Source organism: Panthera uncia, chromosome C2, assembly GCF_023721935.1.
Source record: "Panthera uncia isolate 11264 chromosome C2, Puncia_PCG_1.0, whole genome shotgun sequence".
NCBI lineage: Eukaryota > Metazoa > Chordata > Mammalia > Carnivora > Felidae > Panthera > Panthera uncia.
The window spans coordinates 54,404,219-54,418,094 of record NC_064810.1 but is presented as its reverse complement, the minus strand read 5'-3'; the positions used below and the strand labels follow the sequence as shown (position 1 = coordinate 54,418,094).

General features: G+C 36.8%; 1 protein-coding gene across 1 annotated transcript in view; it reads left to right on the top strand.

Annotated features, from left to right (window-relative positions):
- The window catches only part of CIP2A (cellular inhibitor of PP2A), a 32,899-nt gene that overhangs the window by 10,969 nt on the left and 8,054 nt on the right, over positions 1-13,876 (top strand). Inside the window, exons 8-14 of the mRNA XM_049628144.1 lie at positions 2,496-2,571; positions 4,178-4,396; positions 5,676-5,835; positions 7,336-7,477; positions 8,587-8,686; positions 10,180-10,298; positions 13,379-13,574. Coding sequence (XP_049484101.1) covers positions 2,496-2,571; positions 4,178-4,396; positions 5,676-5,835; positions 7,336-7,477; positions 8,587-8,686; positions 10,180-10,298; positions 13,379-13,574 — 1,012 coding nt within the window. The remainder of the gene's footprint in view (positions 1-2,495; positions 2,572-4,177; positions 4,397-5,675; positions 5,836-7,335; positions 7,478-8,586; positions 8,687-10,179; positions 10,299-13,378; positions 13,575-13,876) is intronic.

Genomic DNA, 13,876 nt, shown 5'->3' with positions numbered 1-13,876 from the left:
AGAAAACCAATTATTGAGCCCCTCCTGTGGTTAAGTATTGGGGGAGGAGGGATTATTAGCAGAGGCAGGGATTTGAAGACCTAGTCTCTAATCTTTGAGGAATGTAGAATCCAGAAGTTATATAAAGACATAGTCCCTAATTTTAAGGAACATAGAACCTAGAAGTTGAAAAAACAAAAGCTGGGTCGCCTGGTGGCTCAGTCAGTTATGCATCTGACTTCAGCTCAGGTCATGATCTCATGGTTCTTGAGTTCAAGCCCCGCATCTGGCTCTGTACTGACAGCTCAGAGCCTGGAGCCTACTGTCTCCCTCTCTCTCTGCCTCTCTGTTCTCACTCTCTTTCTCTCTCAAAAATAAATAAAAACATTTAAATTAAAAAAAATTTAAAAAGCTAACCACTAGGGCAAGGTTGATTACTATCCATGTGGTTAACTGATGTTTTTCAGAACCAAGAAGCATTCATGTTAGCATTTCATTTTTTTTTTTCTTAAGCATAGGTGGATAAGAAAACCTTCCAGAGTGCCCTTCCTTTACCTGTTCTCTCTTTATCTAAGAGTCGTCCCAGTATACCCATTCTGACCATCAAATAGTGCTTATTTAACAACTTCTAAGTAAACAGGATATACCTCTGCAGGAGGACCAAAAGAAAATCTGATTTAGCATTAGTAAGTGGTTGCTTAATCTCTTCTTCCATAAATCTCTCAGTTTCACTATCTATTTTCTGTCTAGCCTAGAACTCCAGAATCACCTCTGGAAAGGAAATTGTATTTAATTATGTTGTCTTGTTCATTTGCTATACCATTTAGCAAACTATTCCTGAATCTGTCCCAAAGTCTAATGGCTGGGTTCCCAATCAAAACCTGGGAAAATCACACTTTATGAGTTTGTATCCCATATACTCACTATCTCTATCTGGACAGCACCTCTCATATTTATTCCCAGCTTTGTTTTACATTTCCTACAGTGGACTTTTCTTTCTTTCTTTCTTTCTTTCTTTCTTTCTTTCTTTCTTTCTTAATGTTTATTTTTGAGAGAGAGAGAGAGACAGACAGAATATGAGCAGGGAGGCGCAGAGAGAGAGGGAGACATAGAACCTGAAGCAGGCTCCAGGCTCTGAGCTGTGAGCACAGAGCCTGACATGGGACTTGAACCCACAAACTGCAAGATCACGACCTGAGCAGAAGTCAGATGTGTAACCACCTGAGCCACCCATGCACCCCATCTACAGTGGTCTTTCAAATATTTACTACTTTCCTCTTGACACTTTTCACTCAGAAGATGACCTTATCTTTGTTTCACAGAACAACAGCAACAACAACCTGAATCCTACCTGATTGGAATTGTTTCAAATTTTTGCTCCTGAACCAATTTACTTGTGTTTATACCAATTCTTATTTGGTGTCATTCTGTTTCGCTCATAAACACACATCTTGTTGTTCTGTGCATTAACTCTCATTCTGTCTTCTTTCTCAAGTGTCTTGTCTCTTCAGTGTGTCCCATTCTATTGCCTCCCTTTACTTAGATTCAACTTTCCTTCAACCGTATGTTCCCTTTAAAGTCTGTGTTCTTGGGGCGCCTGGGTGGCTCAGTCGGTTAAGCATCTGACTTCGGCTCAGGTCATGATCTCACGGTTCGTGAGTTTGAGCCCCACGTCGAGCCTGCTTCAGATTCTGTGTCTCCCTTTCTCTCTGCCCGTCCCCTACGCTTGCTCACTTGCTCTCTCAAAAATGAATAAACATTAAAAAAAATAAAATGCTAAAGTGTGTGATCTTCCATTGCATTCAAGGTAAATATCCAGGTTCCCAGCATAGCCATCAAAAATCTGGTCTCTGGTAACCTCTTATCCCTGTGTGTTTATGTTTTTGTAGGTACTTTTGTCTAAGCATTTCAGACGATAAATAGAATCCCCAACTTGCTAGAAATGCCTTTTGTGTAACCATGTGCTATTCCCTCTGAAGTACTTCTGCTAGAAGGCTGGAATACTTTCCCCTTCTGATGTCTAATTCCTGTTTGTTTTTTGAGACTCAAGTCTGGGAAACCTCAGCTGATCTGGCCTACCACAGCAAGTATGGGTTTGATACTCATCCTCCCAGCATCCTATACATTTCTCCATTATAATGTTGCATTTTACATTACATAATATGTTCTGTCTGCCTTTATTCTTTTGAATATTTAAACTTTTGAAAACTGTAACGTGCAGAAAAATCTTAACTGCACAGCTCTGAAGTTTTACAAAGTGAACACAGTCATATAACCATTGTGAAGGACTAATTGAACTCTTTGCAGCAGTCATATAACCATTGCTCTCCGACAGAGTCATTCTCCCAAATACAGGATGTATCATTCAAGTATAAATTTTGCAAAGATTGTTCTATATTAGAAGCTCAAAATAAATAGATGAAAGAAATCACTTAAATTTTGTATTTGTCTTGTATATAAATCCTTTTTGATGTATCAATTTCATATTTATCATTTGATGTATTATTTTAAACTAGGTATGAGCACTTTTCTTCATGTCTCAATCAAGTATTAGGTCTTCTTAATGGAAAGGATCCTGATTCTTCTTCAAAGGTGTGTAAAAACATAACTTTTTTGTTTTAAATTTTTGAAAACTGTAATGTGCAGAAAAATCTTAAATGTGCAGCTCTGAAGTTTTACAAACTGAACACAGTCATATAACTATTACCTAGATCAGAAAATAGAGCATTACCAATACCCTAGAACCCTCAAATCTTCATTCACTGGTACATTCCCCTTGGAAAATTGTTTCACGGTGCCTAGTGAATATGCATACACCCTGTGACACCGCGTTTCCACTCCTAAGCTACATAGCTAAGAGAGACATATCCATAAGCTCATCAAAAGACATGTACAAAACATTACATAGAAAATGCAGCTTTAAAAATGACACGATTTCCTGGTTGTTTTTTTTTTTAATGTTTATTTGTTTTGGGAGAGAGAGTGCACACACTTGTGTGTGAGCCAGGGAGGGGCAGAGAGAAGGAGAGCGAAAGAATCCCAAGCAGGCTCCATGCTGTCAGCACAGATCCTGACATGAGGCTCAATCTCACAAACAGATCATCACCTGAGCTGAAATCAGGAGTGGAACACTTAACTGAGCCACCCATGCACTCCTATTTTCTGATTTTTTAAAACATCAGATGCTTAGGGGATAAATTCAACACAACGCACACAAGGTCTCTACTCTGAAATTATAACACATTGAGAGATAGGAACGCGTGGGTGGCTTACTAGGTTAAGCGTCTGACTTCGACTCAGGTCATGAACTCATGGTTTGTGGGTTCAAGCCTTGTGTTGGGCTCTGTGCTGGCAGCTCAGAGCCTGGAGCCTGCTTCAGATTCTGTCTCCATCTCTCTCTGCCCCTCCTCCACTTGTGCTCTGTCTGTCTCTCTCAAAAATAAATAAATATTTTTAAAAAATTCAAAACATTGAGAGCTATAAAAGAGCTAAATAATACAGATATACTAAGTTCATAGATTAGAACACTTGCAAAATCATAGCAGGCTTTAGTGGGTTTTTTTGTTTTTATATTTCTTTTGTCTTTGGTGTATATGGAAATCGGGAAGCTAATTATAAAATTCACATGGATATACAAAAGTCCAAAAATAACCAGGGCCATCCTGGAAAAAGTGAATACAGTTGGAGGATTTCTAACACTACCAGATATTAAGACTTAACGTAAAGCTGTAATAGTTAAAACAGTGCAATACTGTCATAAGGATGGACTGGAACACAGTACAGTGTCAAACCAAACCATAGCATATGGTCTGCTGATTAATACAGTGCTGTCTTAAAAGTATGGTCATTTCAGGGAGCTTGGGTGGCTCAGTCAATTAAGTGTCTGGCTCTAGGTTTCGGTTCAGGTAATGATCTCACTCCCAGTATGGAGCCTGCTTAGGATTCTTTCTCTCCCCTCTCCCTCTGTCCCTCCCCTGCTTGCACACATGTCCCCCTGCTTTAATAAAATCACCTTTTTGCACCAAAGAATAAAAAAGAAAGAAAGAAAAAGAATAGTAAAAAAAATTGGAAGCTGTTTTTAATTTTTGTTTTAGAATATTTTCTTTAAAAATATGTCATTTTCAGCTTCATCATTTGGTTGCTTTGTGCATTACAGGCCAATGAAATTGACATTTAACGAAGACTTTATATTGCACAGGTTTTAGAATTACTTCTTGCCTTCTGTTCAGTGACTCAGCTGCGCCATGTGCTCACTCAGATGATATTTGAGCAGTCTCCATCTGGCAACACCATTCTGGGAAGCCGTTCTAAATGTTTAGAACCTACTGTGGCTCTACTTCGTTGGTCAAGCCAACCTCTGGACGGATCAGAAAACTGTTCTATTTTAGCTTTGGAGTTGTTCAAGGAAATATTTGAGGTAATATAATGATAACCAAAATGCCTCTTCATTTTTATGATTCTCAGTGAACAGTTTACTTTCGAAAATATTCACAGTAAATTTCAAAATGTTTATATACTTTATGAAAACTTTTCAATTAACAAGCTCCCTACCATTGACCTACTAAATTTCCTTTTTTTGGGCAAAGTCAGGGACATTAGTGTTTTCTTTTCTCACACTGAATAACTTATATGTATTCCTTTCAGTGTAATAAGTAAAGGTATTAGCTGAGATTTGTATGGTTTATTGTTGTATGACTATGTCTTTTGCAGTAGTCACATACAGCTTCTCCGTCTCAGTGGATACTGTTGACCATCTTTATTATCCTTTGAGTGGATTAATATAAGAACATTGGATTCAGTCACTCAGATGGAGTGGAACATGCCAGACAATGCGAGGCACTTAGGATACAGACAAAAATTCTTTCTGTAGAGGCTATTACATTCTGGTAGTTTCTACTATCTAGGTCATTTAGCATTCTCTACTGTTTTCCCTGTTTTTATACCATTCTGCCTAACACAGTATCTTCCTGGAGTGTTTCCCTTCATGACTGGATCCTAGGCACAAACAAAAATGTATATGAGTGATTAAATAAATTTGTCAAAGATTATGCACAAATTATTCTTTCTGTTTTATGTTGGTCTTGACTTAATCAGTTTTAGCGTTTTAAAAAGCCTTTCAAGATCCTTGATGGGAATTATTTATGGTTGTAAAGTATTAAGACCAGTGATTGTTATTTAATTATGTAATTTCACTTGGCAAATTCAGGATTCTTGTTTTGAAATCACAGATACAGTCTAGTTAAAAGTCTTCTTTGCAGTTGAAGGGCACCTGGGTGGCTCAGTTGGTTAAGCATCCGACTTTAGCTCAGGTCATGATCTTGTGGTTCATGAGTTCAAGCCCCTCATCAGGGTCTATGCTGACAGCTCAAAGCCTGGAGCCTGCTTGGGATTCTCTCTCTCCCAATCCCTCCCCCACTCATTCTTTCTCTCAAGAATAAACATTTAAAAAAAAAAAAATTTTTTTTTAAGTCTTGTTTGCAGTTGAATAACCCCAAACCTTACTGTTCCATTTAAGAAAAAAGTCATCATAGCCATCAAAACTGGGTAGATTTTAAATAGGAGACACAGGTCAATCAACTATTGAAGTAATTATAAGAAATGTGATGAGAGTGTTGCAGCTCAGTGATGACTAGCTCTGTGTTCTTTATTCCATCTTTATTTTGATTTTTAATCATTGGTGGTGGTTAATTCTCCAGGATGTTGTAGATACTGCTAACTGCTCCTCAGCTGACCGATTTGTGACCCTTCTGCTGCCTACAATCCTTGATCAACTTCAATTCACAGAACAAAATCTAAATGAAGCTTTACTAAGAAAAAAATGCGAAAGGATGGTCAAGGCCACTGAAGTTTTGTTAAATATCCTTTGCTGTTAAAACATGGAAACTAACCGCTCATTTTTTTCTAGCATCACATTTACTGCATTTTTGTCTTTATTTGTAATTTTGTCACTTCTCACGCTTACATCTATTCAGAATTACTGAAGTTTAAACCCTAGAACTAATCCTCAATAAGGAGTGTGAAAAAAGTTATCCAGACTTTATTTTTTCCTTATTTTTCTTTGTAAAACTTTTGAACTAAATAATATTTTTAGAATACTTTTTAAACTGAATTTGGACATTTTTATCATAATTTGAGATTAGGAGATACATTCTAAAGTAACAGAACCGCTCTGTTACTCTAGTGCTAATTGCTGTCCCTGGGTGATTTGTGGTGCCACCGTTGGTAGCAGCAAATCAGAGAATAAACATCAGTAGAGTCATTAGTAGTTTAGTTTATATTATAATTTTTACTGAAAATTAAAGTCTGTAGGAATGTTTTAATAAAGATGACATCACACTTGGTTATAAAAAAGACAAATGTTGTCAAGACAAATTCATTTATTTCTAAAGAAGAAAAGCTTGAGTTCAGTTAATGTCACTGCCTAACTTCCATATTGCATGCATTTTTCTTAGGTCTTTCCTTGTGCTAGCTGTTTTCTTTTAGATCAGCTGATTCTACGTCCATATGAAGCCGAAGTTCCATTTTTAAAATATTTCATTAATGCTTTTTATTATCAATAAGGAGCCATTATATCTAAACCATATCTCTTATATTATACCTGGTCAGGTTTTCTTTTTTATATCTCAGAGCAACAAGAATTTGCTCAACTTTGTCCTGCCCTAGAGCAAATTCCACATCTGTTTACTCTCTTCTCTGAGCTGCTGCTTCTTAATTTTTCTTTACCGTAGTAATTCCCAGCCCTGGCTATGTGTTAGAATTACCTGGAGAATGTTTTAAAAATACACCTGAACCTTACTTCCTTCCAGCAATTCTAATTTAATTGGAGTAATGTGAAACCCTGGGGAGGGGGGGGGAGGGGGAGGTGTTGTGATTGATTGTTCAAACTGCCCAGGTGATTCTAACATGCAGCCAAAGTTGAAAACCACTGCTGTAGAGACACATAATTATGTTGCTTGATCCTAGAGATAGCTGTTATATGCAAACCTCAAAACTGGTACTATTCTGAGCCAAAGCCGACCCCTTTTTAATATAGATATTCAAATTAACTTGTAGTATACAAAATAGGAAAAAATAACTTCCCCTGGTTCAGCAAATATTGAACCATTGTGATAACCTGCTAATACTAACATCCAGCAGAGTAACAGACTTTTGGTCTCAGTCCCATCTCTTGCCACTTACCAGTCACTTAAATTCTCTGAGGTCTAGTTTCCTAATCTGCCATTGAGCTAATAATAATTGTATGGAAGTGGAGTGACAAGATACTTTGTATGAAATCACTCTAGATACTATAAAGTGCTATACAAATATAAGCGGTTTTTTGAAAATTTTTTGTTTGTATTCCTTAACAAAACTTACCTCTGTGTGGAGATGATACTCTAAAAATGCATGTTGCAAAAATTCTGACTACTGTCAAATGTACCACTCTGATAGAACAACAATTTACATATGGCAAGATTGATCTGGGGTTTGGAACAAAGGTAGCAGATTCTGATTTGTGGTGCGTATATGAAATCCAAATGGGACAGAATTAAAAGTTTTTTAATAATTTTAAAAACATTCAATTCATAGTTTATATGCTTCTAAAGAAAGGATAATCTTAACATGTGATTTGTTTTCCATTGTTCATTTTGTGTTGTTTTAATTTGTTATTATCTAAGGGTCTTTTATACTCCTTTTTAGGAGGTTTTTTTGACATTGCCTCAGGAATTATTTTTATGTTCATTTTAACCAAAAAGCATGGAAAAAGAGTCATTTTTTTATTATGAGGAAATTAGTAGTTTTTGTACTAACAAAGGTTGTTCTTTTCACTGGCATGTCAGGACTTTCATTTAAAGGTGGATTTTCTCTGATAGTGATGAGATTAGTTTATCCCCCTCCTCCCTCATGAATTAAGTCCATTAACAAGTCTTTAGTGAGGACCTGCTAAATGCTACATACTGATTTGTTCTGATTTCCATAAATGTCACAATTGTCAATAATTTGTGATCCTCAAGAACAAGGATTACCTTTTTTTACTTTTTTATACTGCCTTGTGGTACAAGGCTGAAAACATGGTTTAGTGTATTGGTATTTAGTGTATTAGGTATTCTACACCACTTAAGGTTGTCCTTTATTGTTGATATTCCAATGACAGAGCTAAGAATTAAATAGGTCATGTTGTCAATGCTGCTAGTAATTTGGAGCAGAAAATTGAAGCATGCTGGTATTTGAGTTTAGAAAAACAAACACTGTCTAAACTTAGACTATTAATGCCAATTTGTTTTTTTGGACTTGGGTTATAAGGATGCTGGTCTCTATTGTATTTTTACTTCCCAAAAGAAACAATACTTTGGTACGCCTAGGTGGCTTAGTTGGTTAAGCGTCCAACTCTTGATTTCGGCTCAAGTTATGATCTCGCAGTTCATGAGATCAAGCCTATGTCGGACTCAGCGTGCAGAGCCTCCTTGGGTTCTCTCTCTCTCTCAAAATAAATAAATAAAATACTTCATCTTCCTGAGGTTTAGAAACAAAAGTGTTGGTTTTTCAGAATTTTCTTAGAATTATGACAGAAATAAATCTCTAAGCAGTTTTTTAGTTATCGAATTGAAATATGACTTATTTTTAAAGCAAACTTGCTGCTGATGTAGTTTTGAAAACTCTTGATTTGATGAACAAGCTTAAACCATTGGTTCCTGGCATGGAAGTAAGCTTCTACAAAATCCTGCAGGTGAGTTTAAACTCTTCAAATATTGAAGTTTATTCATACATAAATGCTTCCTAATGTGTGATTTTCTGTTTTAATATTCTTAATCTTTAGAAAATGTTTCTCTTAGAATTGGCCATCAGAAGACAATTGTTAGTTGTCTTAAGTAGCTGTAATGTTCCCAGTATATGGTGATTTTACATAGTTTTGCAGAAATTGAACATAAATGCTTCTGATTCTAATGTATGGGCTGTTTATGATAGTAGTGCTTCCTCAGCCTTTTTCCTTTCTTGTGTCCTACTTCAGGTTTGTTTATTTCTACTAGTATTGCAGTGAAGAGGGGGTGGTATTTGTTTTGGAGTTTTTGGTTTTGGTTGGGGTTGATGAGGTAGGATATTAAGAGGATAAAGGACACATCTGGAAGAAAAGGACTTGATTGTGAATGATAACAGGACGAGAGAGGGTGTGCAGAAAATAGCTTACTCGCAAATTTTGATGATAGTAGTAGCTGAATAAGAGCTCTAAATGTTTACCTTGATAGCCACAAAACCTGACTTACATGTGTGAGTTAAGTTACTATAATGATTTAACAAAGATGGCTCCGGGCCTGTATGGAAGCCAAAACTGAAACCTTACACAGGTGCCACTTACACACTCTGAGAGCATAATGCTTAAGAGATGGAGTTCAGATGTTGACTCCACCATTTATTAGTGTGGACTTGAGGACTTGAGCAGTTATTTCACTTCTCTGAACCTCAGTTTCCGTAACTACAGAATGAAAATAATGATCCCTCTCCATAGGAGCAGTTACAAAGAGTTACCATGAAGGTTATGGAGATAAAGCCCAGCTCTTAACATGGTTCTGTGGCCTTCAATTATAACTGAGTACTTACAAGACACTCAACATAGTAAAATGTGGATAATTATAAAGGATTCATATTTTAGTATTTTTCTCTGTTAACACCTTAAAAGTTGAATCAAACTGATTTTTATGTCCTTTAGGAGATGTTTTTCAGAATAAATTATTTGGGGCTTACAGTACTAATAAAAAATATTTGCTGACATGAAAGACTTATGCTTTAAGTATAATTATTTCAGTTACTAAATTGGAATTTTTTTAGTTAATTTGAATTTTATTCTTTTAACTTTAATTGGAAATGATTAGTTATTATTTCTTATAGCCAGATTTTGTTTTTAAGGGTAGCTGGACAAACAAAATTCAAAAATCAGTCAGCTATGGATATTTTAAATTCATCCAAATATTGAAAATATGATTTTCATAGGCACAACAAAACCATTCAAAACTTTTGCCAGAAATTTTTAAAGCTAGTGTTCATATTGACTGTGTAGATAACTATAACTAGGTAAAGGCTAATGAATACATTCGAACATCACGTAGAAACTGTTCACAATTTGCCTAGAATTATTTTATGATTTAGCTCTATTTACTCATCTTGCTCTAAAAAGCCTGACATTATTCTTTCTGCTTCTTGTTTTCTGGTTTCTGATTTACTTAGGATCCACGCCTGATTACACCCTTGGCTTTTGCTTTAACATCAGATAATAGAGAACAAGTACAGTGTGGATTGGGAATACTATTGGAAGCTGCTCCACTGCCAGATTTTCCTGCCTTAGTGTGAGTTGTAGTCATTTGCGGTATATCTCTCGTGGTTCTGGAATATCCTGCTATGTTTCTTTGGTAGTCCTCAATACAGATAGATTAGAAAATTTGTGAATTAAAGACATTGTAACAGTCAGTAATTTTTCAAGTGATTAAAAGAAAACTTGATTCCAGTAACTGAAAAGACCAGGTGTATACTCAGGGAAAAACTACATTTAGGTGGTTAAATATTTTATCCAGGCACTATGCCTCTCTGTCTCTCAGTTGCTCTATTAACATAGCAGCTTCTGAACCATGCTTTACATCCTATCAGTTTATTTCTTACAAGATAGAACAAGTTTCCCTGTGTTAGCTGTACTTAAAAAAAAAAAAAGGTAAAAAGACATTTAGGTTAGATTTGAGGAAAAACTTCCTCAGCTTAAGGGTTGTAGGTAACCACAGAATTGCCAGAGGATATGATGAGAACCTGCTCTAAAGGATTAAACACTTAATAAAGAACATAGCTTTTAGGACTAAAAAACTACCAACAAAAACAAAACAGAAAAGAAAACAAAGAACTTTCCTAGTTGTATAAATGATAAGTCTAAGCATCACTCTCATTGACCAGATCTGGATCGTTTTACAGATACCAAGGGTTCAGCCGTAAAGAACTATGTGGACTGAAAGGTTGGGTGTGGTGGTAGTGTTCCTCAAGAAAAATCCTGTGCTTTTTTTCAGAAAGTGGAATAGATAATGGCCAGGCAGAATTGTCCGCTATACTCATTAATTTCAAACATTAAGAGAGTATTTGCTGTTATGTTTGAAAAAAATTGAGATTTTCGGGCTCTCTGTAAACTAAATGGTTAACCAAATGTCCAGTTGTGTTCTACTTTAATTTTAAAAAATTTAAGGGGCTTGGGGCACCTTGGTGGCTCAGTCGGTTAAGCATATGACTCTTGGTCTCAGCTCAGGTCATGATCTTCCAGTTCATTAGTTCAAGCCCCACATCTGCACTGTCAGTGCAGCGCCTGCTTGGGATCCTCTCTTTCCCTCTCTGCCTCTCTCCTGCCCACTCACTTTCTCTCTTTCAAAAATAAATAAACTTAAAAAAAACATTTAAGTGGCTAGTATAAATGAATTTGCAAAAGTGGTTTGAATAAACTGAAGCAAGTTGATAAGCAGGTAAGACACTCCTGTATGCTGGCATTCTGAAAACTATAGCCAGCAGGCAGGCTGTAGATAAAGTTCTATTGCAACAAGAACATAACCCATTCATTTTCATATTGTCTGCATTTTCTGTGTCTACATTCATGCTATGACATCAGGATTAGGTAGTTGTAACTATTAAGCATAAGATACTTACTGCATTGTCTTTTAAAAAGTTTGCTAACCTCAGCTATTTTCTTTAACTGACTTAGCAAACTCATTTTCAGAATTAATAATTTAAGTAATCCTAAATTAAGAGATTAAGAACTATGGAGAACAAGACCACATAATCAAAATTGTCTTCATTTTATAGTGAATATTTTTAAACAAATAAATGGACAAATAGAGAGCTTCTCAATTTAAAGATAGAAGTGGTCTGGGGGCGCCTGGGTGGCTCAGTTGGTTAAACGTCTGACTTTGGCTCAGGTCATGATTTCACGGTTCGTGAGTTCGAGCCCCACATCAGGCTCTGGGCTGACAGCTCAGAGCCTGGAGCCTGCTTCACATTCTGTTGTCTCCCACTCTCTCTGGCCCTTCCCCTCTCAAGCGCTCGCTCTCTCTCTCGCTCTCTCTCTCTTTCTCTGAAAAATAAATAAATGTTAAAAAAAAATTTTTTTAAAAGTGGTCTTTGAAGCTGCTTCATTTTGTGGTGGGTTGGTTGCTCCAGCTTTGGTAATCTGATATAAAGGAAAGCCCCTGTGTTTCAGAATGGAAAGCTTCAGCTTCACTGAAAGTGGGAGTCTTATCCTCTGTCTCTGTATGTGAAATCTACCACTTTATATCTTGGCTGCCCCATTCTTACTGGTGTTGTCTATGTTTCTCTTTTGACACTGTTTAAGGTATTCATTTGTTTTATTTATGTCTGTTTTTGCCTCTCTTTACATCATCTTAGTTTAATAAGGTGAATTCATATGCTGGGTGGGTGGGTACATAAGTAGGTTTTTGGTGTATGTTTGTTTTATTTAAACATTTAACAAACATCTGGTGAGGGCCAGCAATGTGCAGGCCCTCTAATAGGCATTTTTTTTTAATTTTTTTTTTTTTAACGTTTTATTTATTTTTGAGACAGGGAGAGACAGAGCATGAACAGGGGAGGGTCAGAGAGAGGGAGACACAGAATCTGAAACAGGCTCCAGGCTCTGAGCTGTCAGCACAGAGCCCGATGCGGGGCTTGAATTCACGGACCGCGAGATCATGACCTGAGCTGAAGTCGGCCGCTTAACCGACTGAGCCACCCAGGCACCCCTCTAATAGGCATTTTTGATACTGCAGTAAATTAGACCAGGAGCCACTGTCATGTGGTTTACATTCTAGTTGGGATACAAGTTTAAAAAATTAAGTTTCATAATGTGCACTTCACTGTGGACGGAGGGACCTTTCTGAGGAAGTGAATTTGAACTGAGACCTGATGATAAGAAGGAGCCAAGTCTATGCAGATCTGGTAAAGGAACAGCTCATACAAAGGCCCTGAGGCAGGAACAAGATATGGTAAAAAGAAGGGGCAGAATAGTCAGGTTGGTGAGAAAGTACTGACGAGAAAGGGCAAGACTGAAGGACATAGGTAAAGGATGGGTGATGTTGTCCATGGTAAGAAGGATGTTCTTACCAATAGCAATATCACTGTACTTAATTTTTACAATTAATCCACACTCAAAGACCAGTTCCGGTGCCTCCAAACCAGAGGTGGAATTGTCATTATAAGGGGTTGTAACTAGAAGAGTTTCTTCTGGCAAATTTTTAGGATATTTTCCAAAATTTGGCTTCATCATAAACTCCAAGATTATTTCAAAAACATGTGAAGGCTTATATTCCCAAAAAGATCCATTCTAGAGATTCCCTAATTCTATACTAACTTTGCCTTTTGCTCTATTTTTTGTAATCATTTGTTTTTCTTTTTGATTCCAATTCAGACTTGGAGAAAGCATAGCAGCAAACAATGCCTATAGACAACAGGAAACAGAACACATGCCCAGGAGAATGCCCTTGCAATCATTAAATCACAGTGTTCCAAGATCGGTAAAATGTTTAACTCCTCCACTTTTGAAAGCTAGAGTTCCTGGATTGAACATTGAGGAATTAATAGAGAAACTACAGGCTGGAATGGTGGTGAGTGGCAAATAGGCGTTATAAATGGGATTCTGCGTGGTACATAACAACTAAATATCAGCCCTGATTATAATATTTATTTAAGCAACTTTAGATGCAAATTTGAGCAATGAAACCTTATCTTTTAATTTTTTTTTTTTTAACGTTTATTTATTTTTGAGACAGAGAGAAATAGAGCATGAGCAGGGAAGGGGCAGAGAGAGAGAGGGAGACACAGAATCTGAAGCAGGCTCCAGGCTCTAAGCTGTCAGCACAGAGCCCCATGCGGGGCTCGGAACCACGAACCATGAGATCATGACCTG